This window comes from Salmo salar, chromosome ssa13, assembly GCF_905237065.1.
Source record: "Salmo salar chromosome ssa13, Ssal_v3.1, whole genome shotgun sequence".
Taxonomy (NCBI): Eukaryota; Metazoa; Chordata; class Actinopteri; order Salmoniformes; family Salmonidae; genus Salmo; species Salmo salar.
In genome coordinates, this window is record NC_059454.1 from 20,190,849 (window position 1) to 20,208,134 (window position 17,286).

Consider the following 17,286-nt stretch of genomic DNA (forward strand, 5'->3'; position numbering starts at 1 on the left):
GAGCTCACTGTTTATACAGTATATTCTTCCACTGTTTGTAGAACATCATCATGTCCAGGCTGGACAAGAGGAGGAAGGGGGTGTTTGGCCCCCCCATGGGGAAAAAGTGTGTCATATTTGTGGATGACATGAACATGCCTGCCCTGGAGCAGTTTGGGGCACAGCCTCCCGTGGAACTCCTACGCCAATACTTTGACCATGGCAACTGGTTAGAGACTACTACATTACAATGCCATCATATCTATAATGATCAGTGACATACCTGGAACTTATCATGTCTCTAAAGTTTACTTTCACTGTCTTCCCAGGTATGACCTGAAGGACACCACTAAGATCACCCTGGTGGACCTGCAGCTGATCTCAGCTATGGGGCCTCCTGGTGGCGGGAGGAACGCGGTGACGCCTCGCTTCCTGCGGCACTTCAACATCACCAGCATCAACGCCTTCAGTGACGACACCATGGTGCGCATCTTCTCCAACGTGGTGGCCTTCTACCTCCGCAACAACGAGTTCCCCCCAGACTACTTCACCGTGGGCAATCAGATAGTGGCTGCCACTATGGAGGTGAGAAGGTTCAGGAGATTACATTGATAGTTATTTTATTTCCACAAGCATAAAACCCACTAGATTTAATCATATACGAGAGTAAAAAGGTGTGATTGTTACTCTTTACACTTCGTTCTGACTCTTTTTAAATCATGTAAAATCAAGTTATTTCACTTTCCGTTTCTCTTCTTGCCTAATGCTTCGCCCACGTCTCTCAAAAGGTCTACAAGAAGGCCATGGACAACCTGCTCCCCACACCAGCCAAGTCCCACTACACGTTCAACCTGCGCGATTTTAGCCGCGTGGTGCAGGGTTGCCTTCTCCTCAAGAAGGAGTCCCTGGAGAACAAACGCACCATGATCCGCCTCTTTGTCCACGAGGTGTTCCGCGTCTACTACGACCGTCTGGTGGATGACCAGGACCGCGCCTGGCTCTACCTCCTAATGAACGACATCGTCAGGGACCACTTCAAGGAGAACTTTGAGCAGGTGTTTGACCACCTGAAGTCTCCAAGCAACAAGGCAGTAAGTACAGAAGATGTTGTTTTTGATAGTGGTTTGTTTACTGTTGTTTAGTTGTGGTGATGAGGTTCCTGTGTTCCCTGTCGCTAGCCGCGTGAGGAGGACATGCGTAACCTGCTGTTTGGGGACTACATGAACCCTGACCTGGAGGACAATGATCGTCTGTACTCTGAGGTGCCCTCCATGGAGAGCTTCGGCCAGGTGGTGGAGCTCTGTCTGGATGAGTATAACCAGACACACAAGAACCGCATGAACCTTGTCATCTTTCGGTAAAGGCCTTTAACGTCAAGCTCCAGGGTTTGGGTTTTTATAAGCAGCACAGCATGAGAGGTTAGCTACACTCACTGGAAAACTGAGTATGACTCTGTTTTTGTCCATTTGCGTTTAGCTACGTGCTGGAGCACCTGTCTCGTATCAGCCGTGTGCTGAAGCAGCCTGGGGGCAATGCCCTGCTGGTGGGGGTGGGGGGCAGCGGGCGCCAATCCATCACCCGCCTAGCCACCTCCATGGCCAAGATGACCCTGTTCCAGCCAGAGATCTCCAAGAGCTACGGCCTGAACGAGTGGAGGGACGACCTCAAGGTGAGACTTTAGACTATTAACAGAGAGATTATTCCAGGCCAGGTTGGACTGTAATGGCAACAGTCTACAGATAATTGAAGAGTTGTCACTAGAGGACTTGTTGTGTGTGTTCCATATCATTTTTTTGATTGTTTGCTTTTTCCTTTGCTGCAGTTCCTGCTGAAGAGTGCAGGGGTGAAGGGTCAGAAGACGGTATTCCTGCTAACTGACTCTCAGATCAAGGAGGAGGCCTTCCTGGAGGATGTGGACAGTGTCCTGAACACAGGAGAGGTGCCCAACCTGTTCGCCACAGACGAGAAGGCGGAAATCATGGAGGTAGGTTTTCACAGACCAGTAAGATGGATAATAGGCTTTGGCTTATTAGAGTTAGGCTATGGTTGGGGGTGGAGTTGCTGGGGTTACTGCCCTTTTTTTTTTATATCATCACATTATCTAAGCAGAAGCATTCTCAGTGGGTGTTGTGAATGAGAGGAATAATCATTGCAGCCTCTGCCTGCTCCCTCTCTCTCCCCAGGCGGTGCGGCCTATCGCCCAGGCTGGCAATAAGAGTGTGGAGTTCAGCCCCCTGGCCCTGTTTGCCTACTTTGTGTCGCGCTGCAGGGAAAACTTGCACATCATAGTGGCCTTCAGTCCTATAGGAGAGGCCTTCCGCAACCGACTACGCCAGTTCCCCTCCCTCATCAACTGCTGCACCATCAACTGGTTCCAGGTACAGAGGCAGTACAAAACCTATTGAATCTGATGGCTTACACTGTATACTAACCATGAAGTAATATCAACAATCTTTTGCTTATCAACTTCCCTCACCTCGTCTCTGAACTGCATCTCCCAGCCCTGGCCAGAGGAGGCGCTGGAGCGCGTGGCCAACAAGTTCCTGGAGTCGTTGGAGATGAGTGAGCATGAGAGACAGGAGGTCATGCCCATCTGCAAGACCTTCCACACCTCCGCCATCCAGCTCTCTCACAAGTACATACAGCTCTTCCTTTCCATCTAATTTAACACAGATATCAGATATTCTCTTCTCATGCTACAGAAGTTATTGATGACAAAAGAAACACAGCAATTCCATTTGAATGACTTTATCAAAACAGACTAAAATCAAAGACAGATTTATTACATATTTATTGCACGATAGCTGAGGATGTTGTTGTTCCCAGGTTCCTTTCGGAGCTGGGTCGCCATAACTACGTGACACCCACCTCCTACCTGGAGTTGATCGCTGCGTTCCGTCAGCTGCTCACCCAGAAGAGAGACATGGTCATGAAGGCCAAGAAGAGGTACACCAACGGCCTGGACAAACTGGCCTTCGCTGAGTCTCAGGTACATCAAACCGATTGTTTTTATCTTGCGACAACATGAATGTAGAGATCTATGTGGATTGTGTGTGTCATGGTTTGTTGCCTCATTATGTACTGTGACTTGAGACCTAAGGCAACTTGAAACAAGTGTTCTTGAACCTTTGATGTGTCTGCATTCACCCCTTTGTATTACACTGTGCTCAGCCTTAGCTCTGTCCCTCATATCTGTTGTGTAGGTGAGTGAGATGAAGAAGGAGCTGGTGGACTTGCAGCCTAAACTGGAGCAGGCCAAGATAGACAACACCAAGATGATGAAGGTGTTAGAGGTAGAGTCAGTGCAGGTGGAGGCCAAGAGTAAGGTGGTGCGTGTGGACGAGGAGGCTGCCACTCTGAAGGCCAATGAGGCCCAGGCCCTGAAGAACGAGTGTGAGAGCGACCTGGCAGAGGCCATACCTGCCCTGGAGATGGCCCTCTCAGCCCTGGACACCCTGAAGGTAGGGAAGGGAAAGGGGGATACCTTGTCAGTTGCACAACTGATTGCATTCAACCGAAATGTGTCTGCTGCATTTAACCCAACCCTCTGAATCAGAGAAGTGCGGGGGGGGGGGCTTGTCTTAATCGACATCAGCGTCGATGACGTCCGGGGAGCAGTTGTTGTTGGGGGTTAAGTGCCATGCTCAAGGGCAGAACGGCAGATTTTTCCACCTTGCCTGCTCAGGATTCGAACCATTGACCTTTCAGTTACTGGTCCAACACTCTTGGGATTCTGATCAAGCAGAGATCAGCCTGCCCTGCACAGTCTTACGAAAGGGGATTGAAAGGAGACTTACACAAAGCAAACAGACAAAGTATGATCTTGTCTGATCTCTCTTCCCTCTCAGCCCTCTGACGTGACCATCGTGAAGTCGATGAAGAGCCCTCCGTCGGGGGTAAAGCTGGTGATGGCGGCTGTGTGTGTGATGAAAGAGCTGAAACCTGATAAAATTGTTGATCCTGCTGGGACTGGACAGAAGGTCAGGAACTGCTCTACCTCTTTTTTCATTTATTAAATAAAATGTGTTTGCTTATATGTTTAATTATGTTTTCTTACCATTTGAATAGATTCTTGACTACTGGGGTCCGAGCAAAAAGCTCCTTGGAGACATGAATTTCCTACGAGACCTGAAAGAGTACGACAAGGACAACATCCCTGTGAGTCCCGGTGAAAAAACAAATGTGTTGAATTGCATTTAAACTGAAGTATCAATATAAATCTATATACGTTTTAATTGACTCTCTTCTCTTTTCCCGGCTAGGTCCCTGTGATGCAAAAGATCCGCAGTGAGTACATGACTAATCCTGACTTTGATCCCACCAAAGTGGCCAAGGCCTCCTCTGCCGCCGAGGGCCTGTGCAAGTGGGTCACTGCCATGGAGATCTACGACAGAGTGGCCAAGGTAGTGGCCCCTAAGAAGGCCGGCCTGGCCGAGGCTCAGCTGTCTCTGGCCACCACCATGTCCCTGCTGAACCAGAAGAGAGCTGAGCTGAAGGAGGTGGAGGACCGTCTGGCCCTGCTGCAGAAGACCTTTGAGGAGAAGACTGAGGAGAAGGCCCAGCTGGAGTTCCAGGTGGACCTGTGTGCCCGAAAACTGGAGAGAGCCGAGAAACTCATCGGAGGCCTAGGAGGAGAGAAGACCAGGTGCTCTGGATGATGGAGATTATTAAATAAATTGATTGTTTCAAATGGTTTGTGTAGGCCATTAGTACCTGAGGTCTTTGCTTCGTCCTGAGGTACTGTGTGTGCTTTCCCTCTACAGGTGGTCCAAAGCAGCAGATGACCTTCAGAACACCTATGATAACCTGACCGGTGACGTGCTCATCTCAGCTGGCGTCATCGCCTACCTTGGAGCCTTCACTGCTGCCTTCAGACAGAACTGTGCCAAGATATGGACCAAGCTCTGCAAGGTACAGGCACATACAGCAGCACCTCAGCTCAACACCAATTTATTGTCACCAATCTTAATCTCGTTATTTATTCCTACCCTCCAGTCTAAGAACATTCCGTCATCAGATGATTTCTCCCTGAGTAAGACCCTGGGAGACCCCATAAAGATCCGGGCGTGGAACATCTCAGGCCTGCCCACTGACAGCTTCTCCATAGACAACGGGGTCATCGTCAGCAACTCCCGCCGGTGGCCCCTGATGATCGACCCCCAGGGCCAGGCCAACAAGTGGGTGAAGAACTCTGAGAAGGACAACAACCTGAGCGTGATCAAGCTGACGGACGGAGACTACATGAGAACCCTGGAGAACTGCATCCAGTTCGGGACCCCTCTGCTGCTGGAGAACGTAGGGGAGGAGCTGGACCCGTCGCTGGAGCCCCTGCTGCTCAAACAGACCTTTAAACAAGGTACCGAACAGGACGGCACGCTCTGATGAACATCATATCATGTGCAAAGATTTATCATCACATACTGGTGTCATTTGATCACAGACTATTTGTTTGTGTCATCCAGGGGGCATGGACTGTATCCGGCTGGGGGAGAGTGTAATCGAATACTCATGTGACTTCCGGTTCTACATTACAACTAAGCTGCGGAACCCCCACTACCTTCCGGAGCTGGCCACCAAGGTGTCTCTGCTCAACTTCATGATCACCCCTGAGGGCCTTGAGGACCAGCTGCTGGGCATTGTGGTCGCCAAGGAGAGGTGTGTGTAGCAACACACACTACACTACTCGCTATGCTGTGCAGATCTATTGTTATTTATAGTGGATCATTTTCCAGTAATGAAGTTATAACATAAACTCTTAACCTGTCTACCAGATACAGCACAGACTGCACAAAAAGCATTGATCTGTTTATGACCAATCGTACTGTGACTGTATATGATGAAGATATAAATCTAAACGACTAACCCCTGACCTCATCATGTCTCTCTCTGCAGGCCGGAGTTGGAGGAGGAGCGGAACGCCCTGATTCTGCAGTCTGCATCCAATAAGAAGGTCCTGAAGGAGATCGAGGACAAGATCCTGGAGACACTGTCATCCGAGGGGAACATCCTGGAGGATGAGAGCGCCATCCAGGTCCTCGACTCAGCCAAGATCATGTCCAACGAGATCTCCAAGAAACAGCAGGTCTGGACCACACTCGAAGAACTCAGTCAAAATGTGTTGAAAGCCAATTAGAATGAGATGGTCTAACTTCTACCCCATCTCCCAACCCACAGATTGCTGAGAAGACAGAGGTCAAGATAGCAGAGTCTAGGGAGGGCTACAGAGCCATCGCCAAGCACTCCTCCATCCTGTTCTTCAGCATCGCTGACCTGGCCAACATAGACCCCATGTACCAGTACTCCCTCAGCTGGTTCGTCAACCTCTACATCAACTCCATACAGGACAGGTGAGAAACATGCTCCTACACAGATAACAAGGGTTTAGACCTCATGAGTCACTGGTTAATGAATATGATGTACAGTTAGAACGAAGCTCCTTTGTGTCCGAGGTAACACATGGCATCTGTGTTTCAGTAACAAGTCCAAGATCCTGGAGAAAAGGCTGAGGTACCTCATCGACCACTTCACCTTCAACCTGTACTGTAACGTGTGTCGCTCCCTGTTTGAGAAGGACAAACTGCTCTTCTCATTCCTCCTCTGCTCCAACCTCCTCCTGTAAGTCCATACCACACACTGAGGATCAGTACTAGGTCAAACATTTAAGATGGATTTTTGTGAAATGAGTGAAGTCATATATTTGTTCAAATAAAATTGTCTTTAAACATGCTATTTAAGATAAGGTGGGATAAACGTGATTGTTTGTGTCTGACAAGTGTCTGTTTTTCGGAGGGGGGTTTCTCAGAGCGAAGAAGGAAATAGAATATGGTGACTTTATGTTCCTGCTGACTGGAGGGGTGGGTCTGCAGAACAACGTCCCCAACCCAGACCCCCACTGGCTGCAGGACAAAAGCTGGGACGAGATCTGCCGGGCCAGCCACCTGCCCAACCTCCAGGGACTCAAGTATGACATAGACAAACTGCTGAGCTTGCCTCTTTTTGTTTTGGGGGATTAGAGATTTATTCAGTATTTTGTTTCTGCTAATACTCAAATATGGAATATGTGGCCCTTCTCTGTGATTCTCATAGGGAGAGCTTCATCAAGATCCCAGATAAGTTCTTGGTCATCTATGATAGCAAAGAGCCCTATAACACCAATCTGCCTAAGCCCTGGTGTGACTGCCTCAATGACCTGCAGAAGATGATCATTTACCGCTGTCTCAGGCCAGACAAGGTTAGAGAGAGAAATAAGCCAATCCCTATTTACTTTTGCTATCCACCTAAAGTCAATGCAAAGAGGACACTCGAAAATCAATACAGAGGATGCTGAATGTAGATATAGGTGTGTGTGTGCGGACATATCATATGTTTGCATGTATGCTTACTGTTGTATGCTACTCCTTATGTTTCCAGATTGTGCCGGCCATCACAAACTATGTGACTGACAAACTTGGGAAGAAGTTTGTGGAGCCGCCTCCCTTTGACCTGAGTAAGAGCTACACAGACTCCAACTCCACCATCCCTCTGGTGTTTGTGCTATCTCCTGGAGCTGACCCCATGGCCAGTAAGTAGTACCCGACTGATCTCATACACAGACCTAAAACCTGCTACTGCTTTTGTTTGATACGGAAAATGGCTCCGCCCCGCCCCTCTCTTCCAGGCTTGCTGAAGTTTGCCAACGACAAGAACATGGGCGGCACCAAGTTCCAGTCCATCTCCCTGGGCCAGGGCCAGGGCCCCATCGCTGCCAAGATGATCCGCTCGGCCATGAAAGAGGGCACCTGGGTGTGCCTGCAGAACTGCCACTTGGCCGTCTCCTGGATGTCCACCCTGGAGAAGATCTGTGAGGACTTTAGCCCAGAGACCTGCCACCCAGACTTCCGACTGTGGCTCACCAGCTACCCCTCGCCCAAGGTAGGGTACAAAACTGCATCCAGCCTGGTCAACCAGTATACAATAGGATGACCGGCATCCATGATGTGGATTCATAACCCTCTTCCCTGTGTCAGTTCCCAGTGACCATCCTGCAGAATGGGGTGAAGATGACCAACGAGCCGCCCACAGGTCTCAGGCTCAACCTGCTGCAGTCCTACCTGTCAGACCCCATCTCAGACCAGGACTTCTTCAACGCCTGCACGGACAAAGAACTGGTGAGTGGTGACATGGTTCACACACATAGTCCTCTGTAGCTCAGTTGGTAGAGTAATGCCAGGATAGTGTTTTTGATTCCCGGGGCCACCTATACATAACAAATATTATTATTATTATTATTTATTTTATTACACACACACAAACGCTGCGCTGATTGTTCCTCTGGTTGTTTCTAGGTGTGGGAGAAGCTGCTGTATAGCGTTTGCTTCTTCCACGCTCTGGTACAGGAGAGGAAGAAGTTTGGTCCTCTGGGCTGGAACATCCCCTATGGGTTCAATGAGTCTGATCTACGCATCAGTATCAGACAACTACAGGTAGTAATACACATCAACTCAGGACTGGAGTATTTGAGAGAGATTGTCATTTTTAAAAGACTGTGGTCTTAATGTGGTTGTTGAATATAAATATATGTGATTGCAGATTGTGTGGTTCCCCTCTCTCACCCTGTTGTTTGTGTTCCTCCTCCTCCAGCTGTTTGTTCGGGAGTACGATCAGGTGCCGATGGAGGCCATCACCTATCTGACAGGGGAGTGTAACTATGGGGGCCGTGTGACTGACGATTGGGACAGGAGGCTCCTGATGACCATCCTGGCTGACTTCTACAACAAGGACATCATCGAGAACCCCCGCTACACCTTCTCCCCCAGCGGAAAGTATTATGCCCCGCCAAAGTCCAACTACGAGGACTACATCGAGTTCATACGGGTGAGCAGGAGTTAGACAGGGAAGGAATGAGACATTAATTCATCAGGTGTACAGCTGTGTGTTGCCAGTATAGCTATCAGAATCAATACCATTCTGTCTGATAACATTACCATGTTCAAAGTGAAGAGAATTGGACCCAGAATGGAACCTTGCAGGACGCCGCATGGCTCACATTCATGCATTCCATCATGTTTTCCATCTTGTGTTGATGTCTTCAGAACCTTCCGTTCCTCCAGCACCCGGAAGTGTTTGGGATGCATGAGAACGTGGACATCTCCAAGGACCTGCAGCAGACCAAGCAGCTGTTTGACTCCCTGCTCCTCACCCAGGGAGGAGGGGCCAAAGGAGGAGCCAGCTCCGGGGGAGACAACACCCTCTTCGACATAGCCAATGACATCCTCACCAAGGTAAAGCCAAACCAGTCCTTGTACTGCTGAAATGTACTGCCTTTTCCCCCCGATATATTTGTCATCCGAATCAAAGATTTTAAGTTTGTTTCAAGTTTTATTAGTTGTATGAACGGGATATGCATGGTATACATCGTCCAACGAAATGCTTATTTGCAGGTTCCTTCTAGACAATGCAACAACAATAAGAAATAATAAAATAAAAGAATACAAACATAAAGTAAATGACTCAGTAGAATAGAATAAACATTTTAGCAAAAGTATAATACAGGAATGCACAATTTATAGCCCAATATTTCCACGTGTATTGGTGAAGGGGAGGGGGCAGTGTATAAACAGAGCAGTATAACAAGAGTGTTGTAGCAGCAGTTGTGATGTGTGTGTATGTGTAGCATGAATATACTGTATATGTATGGGTGTGTGCATGAGTGAGTGCATGTGTGCTAAGGTACTGAGAATCAGAGCAGGTTGTCAGTTAGGTCACTTGTTGCCTGTTTCTTGTAGCTTCCAGCTAACTTTGACATCGAGGCTGCTCTGTTGAAGTACCCTGTTCTGTATGAAGAGAGCATGAACACTGTACTGGTGCAGGAGATGGAGCGCTACAACACGTATGTCATCTCATCACACACCCCAAAAAACACACCTCAGAAAAACAAATCAATTCCGATGTAGATCTTAATGTAAATGACCAAAACCCACAATAGGATCATATCACTGTCTTGTCTTCCAGGTTGGCAGTTACGATCCGTGTGAGCCTGCAGAACCTGCTGAAGGCCATCAAGGGCCTGGTGGTGATGGATGCTGAGCTGGAGGCCCTGTCAGGCAGCCTGATGGTGGGCAAGCTGCCAGAGAAGTGGGCTAAACGCTCCTACCCCAGCCTCAAACCCCTGGGCAGCTACATCACAGACTTCCTTGCCAAGCTCAAGTTCCTGCAGGTCAGTCCATTAGCCTCAGTATTGTTTTTAAATCCATCATCGACATGTATTCCGTTTTCTCATGAAGAGGAAATACTTTGGTTTTGTTTACTAATGTGTTCTCTTTGCCCCCCTGCAGGACTGGTATGAGAGCAACAAGCCCCATGTCTTCTGGCTGTCTGGGTTCTTCTTCACCCAGGCCTTCCTGACTGGGGCCATGCAGAACTACGCCAGGAAATACTCCATCCCCATCGACCTGCTCTGCTTCCACTTCCAGGTCACGCAAACAGCTGAATTAGAAGAGACTTTGTTTTTTGGAGGCATTGTTGTAAACAAGTTATTACTTAAAAATGCCCCTCTTCCTCTTGTTTGTCTGTTTTGATTAGTCTTTTCCTTCCCTCTCATTGGTAACAGGTTCTTCCCATCGACACCTCCAACTCCTCTCCTGAGGACGGGGTCTACATCCACGGTCTGTTTCTGGACGGCGCTCGCTGGGACAAGAATAGGTAGAAGACTCTCTCAAACAAGGCTATTCTTTAAATGATACCAGAGAGTGCAGTGAACTGAAACTGATCTCTCCCACTCACAGTGGAGTCCTGGCTGAGCAGCATCCCAAGGTTCTTTTTGATACAGTCCCCATCATCTGGATCAAACCAAGTAAGTTTGTCTCTCATTCTCTATGCACTTCTCTTCCTCTCTGACTCCCCTCTGTTATTCTCTCTCTCTCTCTCTGACTTCCCTCTGTTATATTCTCTCTCTCTCTCTCTCTCTCTCTCTCTCTCTCTCCAGCGGAGAAGAAAGGCAGTGATCTTCCCCAGACCCTGTATGTGTGTCCGCTGTATAAGACCAGCGAGAGGAAGGGCACCCTGTCCACCACAGGCCACTCTACCAACTTTGTCATCACCATGATGCTGCCCACCAGCAAGCGCCCTCAGCACTGGATCAAGAGAGGCGTGGCCATGCTCTGCCAGCTGGATGACTGAGGACACTGAGGAGTAGGGAAGGACACGCTATTTAACTTTATGTCATTACGCCGAGACTTCGCTCCCTGGTGGATTCTCTATTCACTTTAACCATATAAAAAATTATTTGATGTAACTTGTGTGGCTGTTGGTTTTGTTTAGGTCTGTAGAGTGGGAATACATACACACAACACCTGATTAGGACCATAGCAGACCTACAGTATGTGATACCTGCCTATGGCCACTGGGAGGTGCGTGTGTGTGGGCATGCGTGTGTTTGTGTCAATCAGTTGAGCTGCAGTGTGCTCAATGGGTCAGAGCCAGGTGCAGGGTGGGAAGGTCCCGTGATCAGACATAAATAGCTGGGGAGATATACATAGACATGCTTTGGAAGCTTAGTGTGATTGACCCACTGAAGATTGTGAGGCCATCGGAGAAACAGCCTGTTGACTGAAGGTAAACAGAAAACAAAATACATAATCCTCTGGGAGGTTTAAGGATGGAATGGTGTGGTGCCTGAATGCCATTGTTCATCTGAAATGGTGTGATATGGTGCCATGTAATTGTTGAACTTGGAGTGGCCATTGCATGCTCAACTTACAGTAAGTGGCTTGATAACTGTTGAATAATAGCTTTTTTAATCCTGAAGGTTTTATCCACAATTCCCTATAAAGGCTGATGTAGTTTTCAATGTTCAATACCCAACACTACAGCCACACATATAATGCACCAACCCATGCCTTGTTTAGCCTTTATTATACTATACTGTCATTATCAAAGTTATGCCATTGCAGAGAACTGGGCCAGCTATTTCAAGCAGAACACAACCATTAAGCATGTAAATATACTGTAATGTATCAATGTATTATCTTGTTTTCTATGTATGTGAAATGATAGTCAGCACAAACTCACAGAAATTACAGTGTGCAACATGGCTGCAATGCTCTCCAGTTGTACTGTTGTCTATGAAATGTCTGCCGAGGTCCCGTTGGTATTTGAGGCTGCTGGCTGGTCATGTGTATGGTCCCTGCCCTGGTAGTTAATATGTTGCCCATTTAAAATAACAGTAGTTGAACAGAGAATGAGAATGAAGGTTCTTAACATAATGTCTCCCCAGCTCAAGTTAGTAGTTTCCTGGTGAGTTGACCCTTCCTGGAGTGACAGATGAACTCAGAGACAGAGGCAGGATATGTTTTTGACCAACCAGAAGAGGACGAGGTCACACAGTACATGATTGAACAGAGCCTTCTGAAATACAACAAGCACAAAGGCTCACTCCCTAAGTAAGAGCTCTCAAATGGCAAAATGTATACCACATGGGTTAGCTGTGGAATATCCAAGTGATTCCGTGTTTATACATATATTTCACCCAGTGATCCTGCAGGCCCTGAAGGTCATCCTGATGAGATCTTTACAGTGATAAAGGAAGGTGAGCATGGCTTTTTCCTTATCTTAACTCCTTAATGACTTCTGCTATGTGCGATCATCTCTTTTCCGGTCTCATAGATTGTCTGGCCCCTGTATGGTGTGTGTGGAGTTGAGTCAGAGGTGGAATAAGATGGAGGGATATGACAGCACTGCCATAGAGGTTACAGCTAGTCTATTGACTTTGGCGCTGTTCCAGTGCAGGATACTGGAGGGCCCAGCGATGAATAACAGTTCTGGTCTTCGGCTGCATCTCAATAGTCTAAATATAATTCCTTTACTTGCCTCATCTCATTTCAGAAAGTGAAAATGTCTTTCACCTGTCCAGTTCTCACACATCAGTTCAACCGAATGAAAAGGACAGGAGAGGTAGCCATGTCAGACTATTGAGATTTACCCCGTACCTGTCTTCCTGTTCTGTTAGGTAATGAGGAGGCCCTAATAAGGCTAGCTGAGCAACCAGGAGCCATGTCCAGAGTAGACGACAGAGGATGGATCCCGTTACATGAGGCCGCAGTGCAGGAGAAGAAAAGTATACTGGAGATCATCTTCTCAGGTACTGGTTTAGAGACATATCTCAAGGGACTTTCCTGGTCAAATCTAGGTAGTAATATACAGGTCCATGTGTCCAGCTTCCCCCCAGGGTGCAGAGCAGTGCCGGACTCTGAAAGGAGAGACACCTCTCTTCCTGGCTGTAGTGTGTGGCCTGAGGGAAAACGCTACGTTCCTGCTTCAGAACGGATGCTGTCCAGACCTCCAGAACGATGACGAGGAATCTCCACTCGTGGCAGGTATTCAAAATATATCTTAGATTTTTGTAGATTTAGATTTTTGTTTATGGAGCACAACTTTAACCTTCTGCTATTCTTCCTGCTCTGTCACCTATTTCCTACAGCTATAGTAAATGACCAATATGATTGTGCCTCGCTCCTGCTTCGCTGCAATGCCAAGGTGGACCAAACAGGAGATCTGGAGCGGACTGCCCTCCATGAGGCATCCCTCCTGGGTCTGGACAATTTTGTTAACCTGCTACTGCAGTCCGGGGCCGACCCAAACGCAAGGGATGTTGACAAGCTGACCCCACTGGCACTGGCTGCAGAGACAGGGCACCTTAACGTAGTGGAGGTCCTGCTACAGCAAGGTGTGTGTGTCTGTGTGTGTGTGTGTTTGGACCATATGGAGTGATTCACTTTCTGTCTCTCCTCTCTCTATATACTTTTCTCTCGCTCTCTGTCACTCTGTCAGGAGCCAGCGTGCAGTCTCAGACAGAGGGCTCTGTGCTGTTTGAGGCGGTTACATCAGGTAATCCTGACATCATCACTCTGCTGCTGGACTATGGCGCAGACCCCGACATGCCCAACCACAGTGGGCACCTACCCATCCACCGTGCTGCATACCACGGGCATCTTTTGTGAGTGGAGAAAGATCTTTACTTTATATACCCCTTTTATATTTATTTATTTTTCTGCTGTTAGGAGGTACAGATTTTGAAAGGTCTTCTCCTCTCTCTCCTCAGGGTGTTGGAACGGTTGATCTCAGCAACAAAGATGGAGGCAGTGAAGAAGAGTGGTATGAGTCCCCTCCACTCTGCTGCTGCTGGGGGACACACCCAGTGCCTGGAGGTCCTTCTCAATGCAGGCTACGACCCCAACTTCATGCTGCACCCACGCGTGCGCAATAAATACGATGACGAACGCAGGTCGTCTCTTTACTTTGCTGTATCGAACAACGATGTCCAGTCCACCCGTCTGCTGCTGGAGGCTGAGGCCATGGTCAACCAGGACCCTATCAACTGTCTACAGGTGGCTCTGCGGCTGGGCAACTATGAGCTTATAAACACTCTGCTGAGGTAGGAATCAAACTCAAGTCAAATCAAACTTTAGAAAATAAAGTGCATTTCAAAATCTCAATATACACTGCTCAAAAAAATAAAGGGAACACTTAAACAACACAATGTAACTCCAAGTCAATCACACTTCTGTGAAATCAAACTGTCCACTTAGGAAGCAACACTGATTGACAATAAATTTCACATGCTGTTGTGCAAATGGAATAGACAACAGGTGGAAATTATAGGCAATTAGCAAGACACCCCCAATAAAGGAGTGGTTCTGCAGGTGGGGACCACAGACCACTTCTCAGTTCCTATGCTTCCTGGCTGATGTTTTGGTCACTTTTGAATGCTGGCGGTGCTTTCACTCTAGTGGTAGCATGAGACGGAGTCTACAACCCACACAAGTGGCTCAGGTTAGTGCAGCTCATCCAGGATGGCACATCAATGCGAGCTGTGGCAAGAAGGTTTGCTGTGTCTGTCAGCGTAGTGTCCAGAGCATGGAGGCGCTACCAGGAGACAGGCCAGTACATCAGGAGACGTGGAGGAGGCCATAGGAGGGCAACAACCCAGCAGCAGGACCGCTACCTCCGCCTTTGTGCAAGGAGGAGCAGGAGAAGCACTGCCAAAGCCCTGCAAAATGACCTCCAGCAGGCCACAAATGTGCATGTGTCTGCTCAAACGGTCAGAAACAGACTCCATGAGGGTGGTATGAGGGCCCGACGTCCACAGGTGGGGGTTGTACTTACAGCCCAACACCATGCAGGACGTTTGGCATTTGCCAGAGAACACCAAGATTGGCAAATTCGCCACTGGCGCCCTGTGCTCTTCACAGATGAAAGCAGGTTCACACTGAGCACGTGACAGAGTCTGGAGACGCCGTGGAGAACGTTTTGCTGCCTGCAACATCCTCCAGCATGACCGGTTTGGCGGTAGGTCAGTCATGGTGTGGGGTGGCATTTCTTTGGGGGTGCCGCACAGCCCTCCATGTGCTCGCCAGAGGTAGCCTGACTGCCATTAGGTACCGAGATGAGATCCTCAGACCCCTTGTGAGACCATATGCTGGTGCGGTTGGCCCTGGGTTCCTCCTAATGGAAGACAATGCTAGACCTCATGTGGCTGGAGTGTGTCAGCAGTTCCTGCAAGAGGAAGGCATTGATGCTATGGACTGGCCCGCCCTTCCCCAGACCTGAATCCAATTGACCACATCTGGGACATCATGTCTCGCTCCATCCACCAACGCCACGTTGCACCACAGACTGTCCAGGAGTTGGCGGATGCTTTAGTCCAGGTCTGGGAGGAGATCCTTCAGGAGACCATCCGCCACCTCATCAGGAGCATGCCCAGGCGTTGTAGGGAGGTCATACAGGCACGTGGAGGCCACACACACTACTGAGCCTCATTTTGACTTGTTTTAAGGACATTACATCAAAGTTGGATCAGCCTGAGTGTGGTTTTCCACTTTAATTTGGAGTGTGACTCCAAATCCAGACCTCCATGGGTTGATAAATTGGATTTCCATTGATTCTTTTTGTGTGATTTTGTTGTCAGCACATTCAACTATGTAAAGAAAAAAGTATTTAATAAGATTATTTCTTTCATTCAGATCTAGGATGTGTTGTTTAAGTGTTCCCTTTATTTTTTTGAGCAGTATACTTTACAGTAAAATATGTTATGTGAGTGAGAGGAATTAGCCTGTAGTATGTATTTTTGATTACTGTGTACTGTTAATGTAGGCCTAATGGATTTTGTTGGTCTTGTCAATCAATCAGGTATGGTGCTAACGCCAGCTACTATTCTCGTGTCAACACAACACACTTCCCATCAGCACTGCAGTATGCGCTGAAAGATGAGGTCATGCTGAGGATGCTTCTCAACCATGGATACGACGTACAGCGCTGCTTTGACTGTCCCTATGGAGACAGTTCCCATGACTACGCACCCTGGACGACCTCGGTCACCAAAGACATGGTGGTTAGACAACTAGTGCTAAGAAGGAAAACAAACATTATGTGGTCATTGTAAATGTGGTTATTACAAACTCTCTCTCTGTCTCCTTTTTTTCTGTCTGTCTGTAGTTCTGTGAGGTGATAACAGTCAAGTGGCTGAAACACATCTCGGCACAGGTAGTGCGCATCATGCTAGACTATACAGACCACGTCTCCCTCTGTGTCAAACTCAAGGAATGCCTGAAGACACAGAAACAGTGGCCTGAGATATGCCATATCCAAGGTACTATAATGGAACTGCACTGCACAGATTCCTTTTCACAATAATTATTATGTAACTACCATTTGACCAAATATCTAAGTAAATTCTAGGTAAATAAAGCATGACCCTAATGCCCCCTCAGAGAATGTGCGCAGCCTGAAGCACCTGTGTCGGCTGCGTATCCGGGACTGCCTGAGCCGTCTGCGTCTGCGATCCCCAGCCTTCATCAGCTTCATGCCTCTCCCCACCAGGCTTAAGGACTACCTCCGATACAAAGAGTACGACATCTACAGCAGGGGCAGCCCTGATTGATCATAACATAATGGCACTCTCTAAGAAAGTTCCAGTTCCTTATCAGTTTGTCTGGACCTTGTTTACTTTTGTAAGTGTGTGTCTCTTTAGTTCCTACTCGAGGATCAACAAACAAGCAATATTCTCTCCCTTTTTTCCTACTCTGAATGCATTTTATGTTATAGGCAGCACAATGTGTGTTGCTCCTAGGTTGAGCATTGTGGGTCACTGAACCAACTGGGATAAGCTTGTTAGGTTAAAATGATATTTTTGTATAATTATTGAATTTGTAAGGAATTACACATTTAGGGATTATCTGTAATGTCCTATTTTTATCTGTGATCTATAATAATTGTATTTTGTCATTAAACATTTGAACAGAAGTCTTAGAAATTGTTTCAGAAACATTATTC

General features: G+C 47.8%; 2 protein-coding genes across 7 annotated transcripts in view; both read left to right on the forward strand.

Moving 5' to 3' along the window:
* Window positions 1-11,251, forward strand: part of dnah12 (dynein, axonemal, heavy chain 12) — a 39,335-nt gene extending 28,084 nt beyond the window's left edge. The window contains exons 40-72 of one of the 2 annotated variants that reach the window (XM_014134758.2): window positions 42-208; window positions 309-564; window positions 768-1,070; window positions 1,158-1,336; window positions 1,456-1,648; window positions 1,802-1,963; window positions 2,163-2,357; window positions 2,481-2,614; window positions 2,806-2,968; window positions 3,183-3,440; window positions 3,828-3,959; window positions 4,048-4,137; window positions 4,242-4,624; window positions 4,743-4,890; window positions 4,975-5,335; window positions 5,442-5,634; window positions 5,872-6,061; window positions 6,154-6,326; window positions 6,454-6,594; window positions 6,782-6,940; window positions 7,066-7,210; window positions 7,390-7,540; window positions 7,637-7,890; window positions 7,986-8,126; window positions 8,304-8,441; window positions 8,599-8,832; window positions 9,051-9,239; window positions 9,744-9,847; window positions 9,970-10,174; window positions 10,293-10,430; window positions 10,568-10,659; window positions 10,743-10,810; window positions 10,943-11,251. In XM_014134758.2, the coding sequence (XP_013990233.2) occupies window positions 42-208; window positions 309-564; window positions 768-1,070; window positions 1,158-1,336; window positions 1,456-1,648; window positions 1,802-1,963; window positions 2,163-2,357; window positions 2,481-2,614; window positions 2,806-2,968; window positions 3,183-3,440; window positions 3,828-3,959; window positions 4,048-4,137; window positions 4,242-4,624; window positions 4,743-4,890; window positions 4,975-5,335; window positions 5,442-5,634; window positions 5,872-6,061; window positions 6,154-6,326; window positions 6,454-6,594; window positions 6,782-6,940; window positions 7,066-7,210; window positions 7,390-7,540; window positions 7,637-7,890; window positions 7,986-8,126; window positions 8,304-8,441; window positions 8,599-8,832; window positions 9,051-9,239; window positions 9,744-9,847; window positions 9,970-10,174; window positions 10,293-10,430; window positions 10,568-10,659; window positions 10,743-10,810; window positions 10,943-11,136 (6,033 nt within the window). In that variant the 3' untranslated portion in view covers window positions 11,137-11,251. Of the gene's footprint in view, window positions 1-41; window positions 209-308; window positions 565-767; window positions 1,071-1,157; window positions 1,337-1,455; window positions 1,649-1,801; window positions 1,964-2,162; window positions 2,358-2,480; window positions 2,615-2,805; window positions 2,969-3,182; window positions 3,441-3,827; window positions 3,960-4,047; window positions 4,138-4,241; window positions 4,625-4,742; window positions 4,891-4,974; window positions 5,336-5,441; window positions 5,635-5,871; window positions 6,062-6,153; window positions 6,327-6,453; window positions 6,595-6,768; window positions 6,941-7,065; window positions 7,211-7,389; window positions 7,541-7,636; window positions 7,891-7,985; window positions 8,127-8,303; window positions 8,442-8,598; window positions 8,833-9,050; window positions 9,240-9,743; window positions 9,848-9,969; window positions 10,175-10,292; window positions 10,431-10,567; window positions 10,660-10,742; window positions 10,811-10,942 lie in introns of those variants that run through there. The other variant, XR_006758503.1, reaches the window with a different exon arrangement.
* A 165-nt stretch (window positions 11,252-11,416) lies between these two features.
* Window positions 11,417-17,256, forward strand: asb14b (ankyrin repeat and SOCS box containing 14b). Of its 5 annotated transcripts, none has more exons than XM_014134760.2 (11): window positions 11,417-11,571; window positions 12,233-12,398; window positions 12,489-12,544; window positions 12,965-13,096; window positions 13,173-13,331; window positions 13,436-13,681; window positions 13,786-13,951; window positions 14,057-14,389; window positions 16,144-16,345; window positions 16,450-16,603; window positions 16,725-17,256. In XM_014134760.2, the coding sequence occupies exons 2-11, from the start codon at window positions 12,280-12,282 to the stop codon at window positions 16,892-16,894; spliced, it is 1,737 nt and encodes a 578-aa protein (XP_013990235.2). In that variant the 5' UTR covers window positions 11,417-11,571; window positions 12,233-12,279; the 3' UTR covers window positions 16,895-17,256. The 5 variants fall into 5 exon arrangements, with proteins under 5 accessions (XP_013990235.2, XP_013990238.2, XP_013990236.2 ...); XM_014134763.2 differs by having other exon boundaries at window positions 11,418-11,571; window positions 16,144-16,342; XM_014134761.2 differs by having other exon boundaries at window positions 11,435-11,717.
* The last annotated feature ends 30 nt before the right edge of the window (window positions 17,257-17,286 follow it).

Bases quoted from the DNA above. Each gene is read 5' to 3' on its own strand.
- asb14b (XM_014134760.2), top strand. From the start codon at position 12,280: ATGAACTCAGAGACAGAGGCAGGATATGTTTTTGACCAACCAGAAGAG. The intron at 13,332-13,435 runs GTATTCAAAATA...TATTTCCTACAG, and splicing joins GGAATCTCCACTCGTGGCAG to CTATAGTAAATGACCAATAT. The intron at 13,952-14,056 runs GTGAGTGGAGAA...CTCTCTCCTCAG, and splicing joins GCATACCACGGGCATCTTTT to GGTGTTGGAACGGTTGATCT.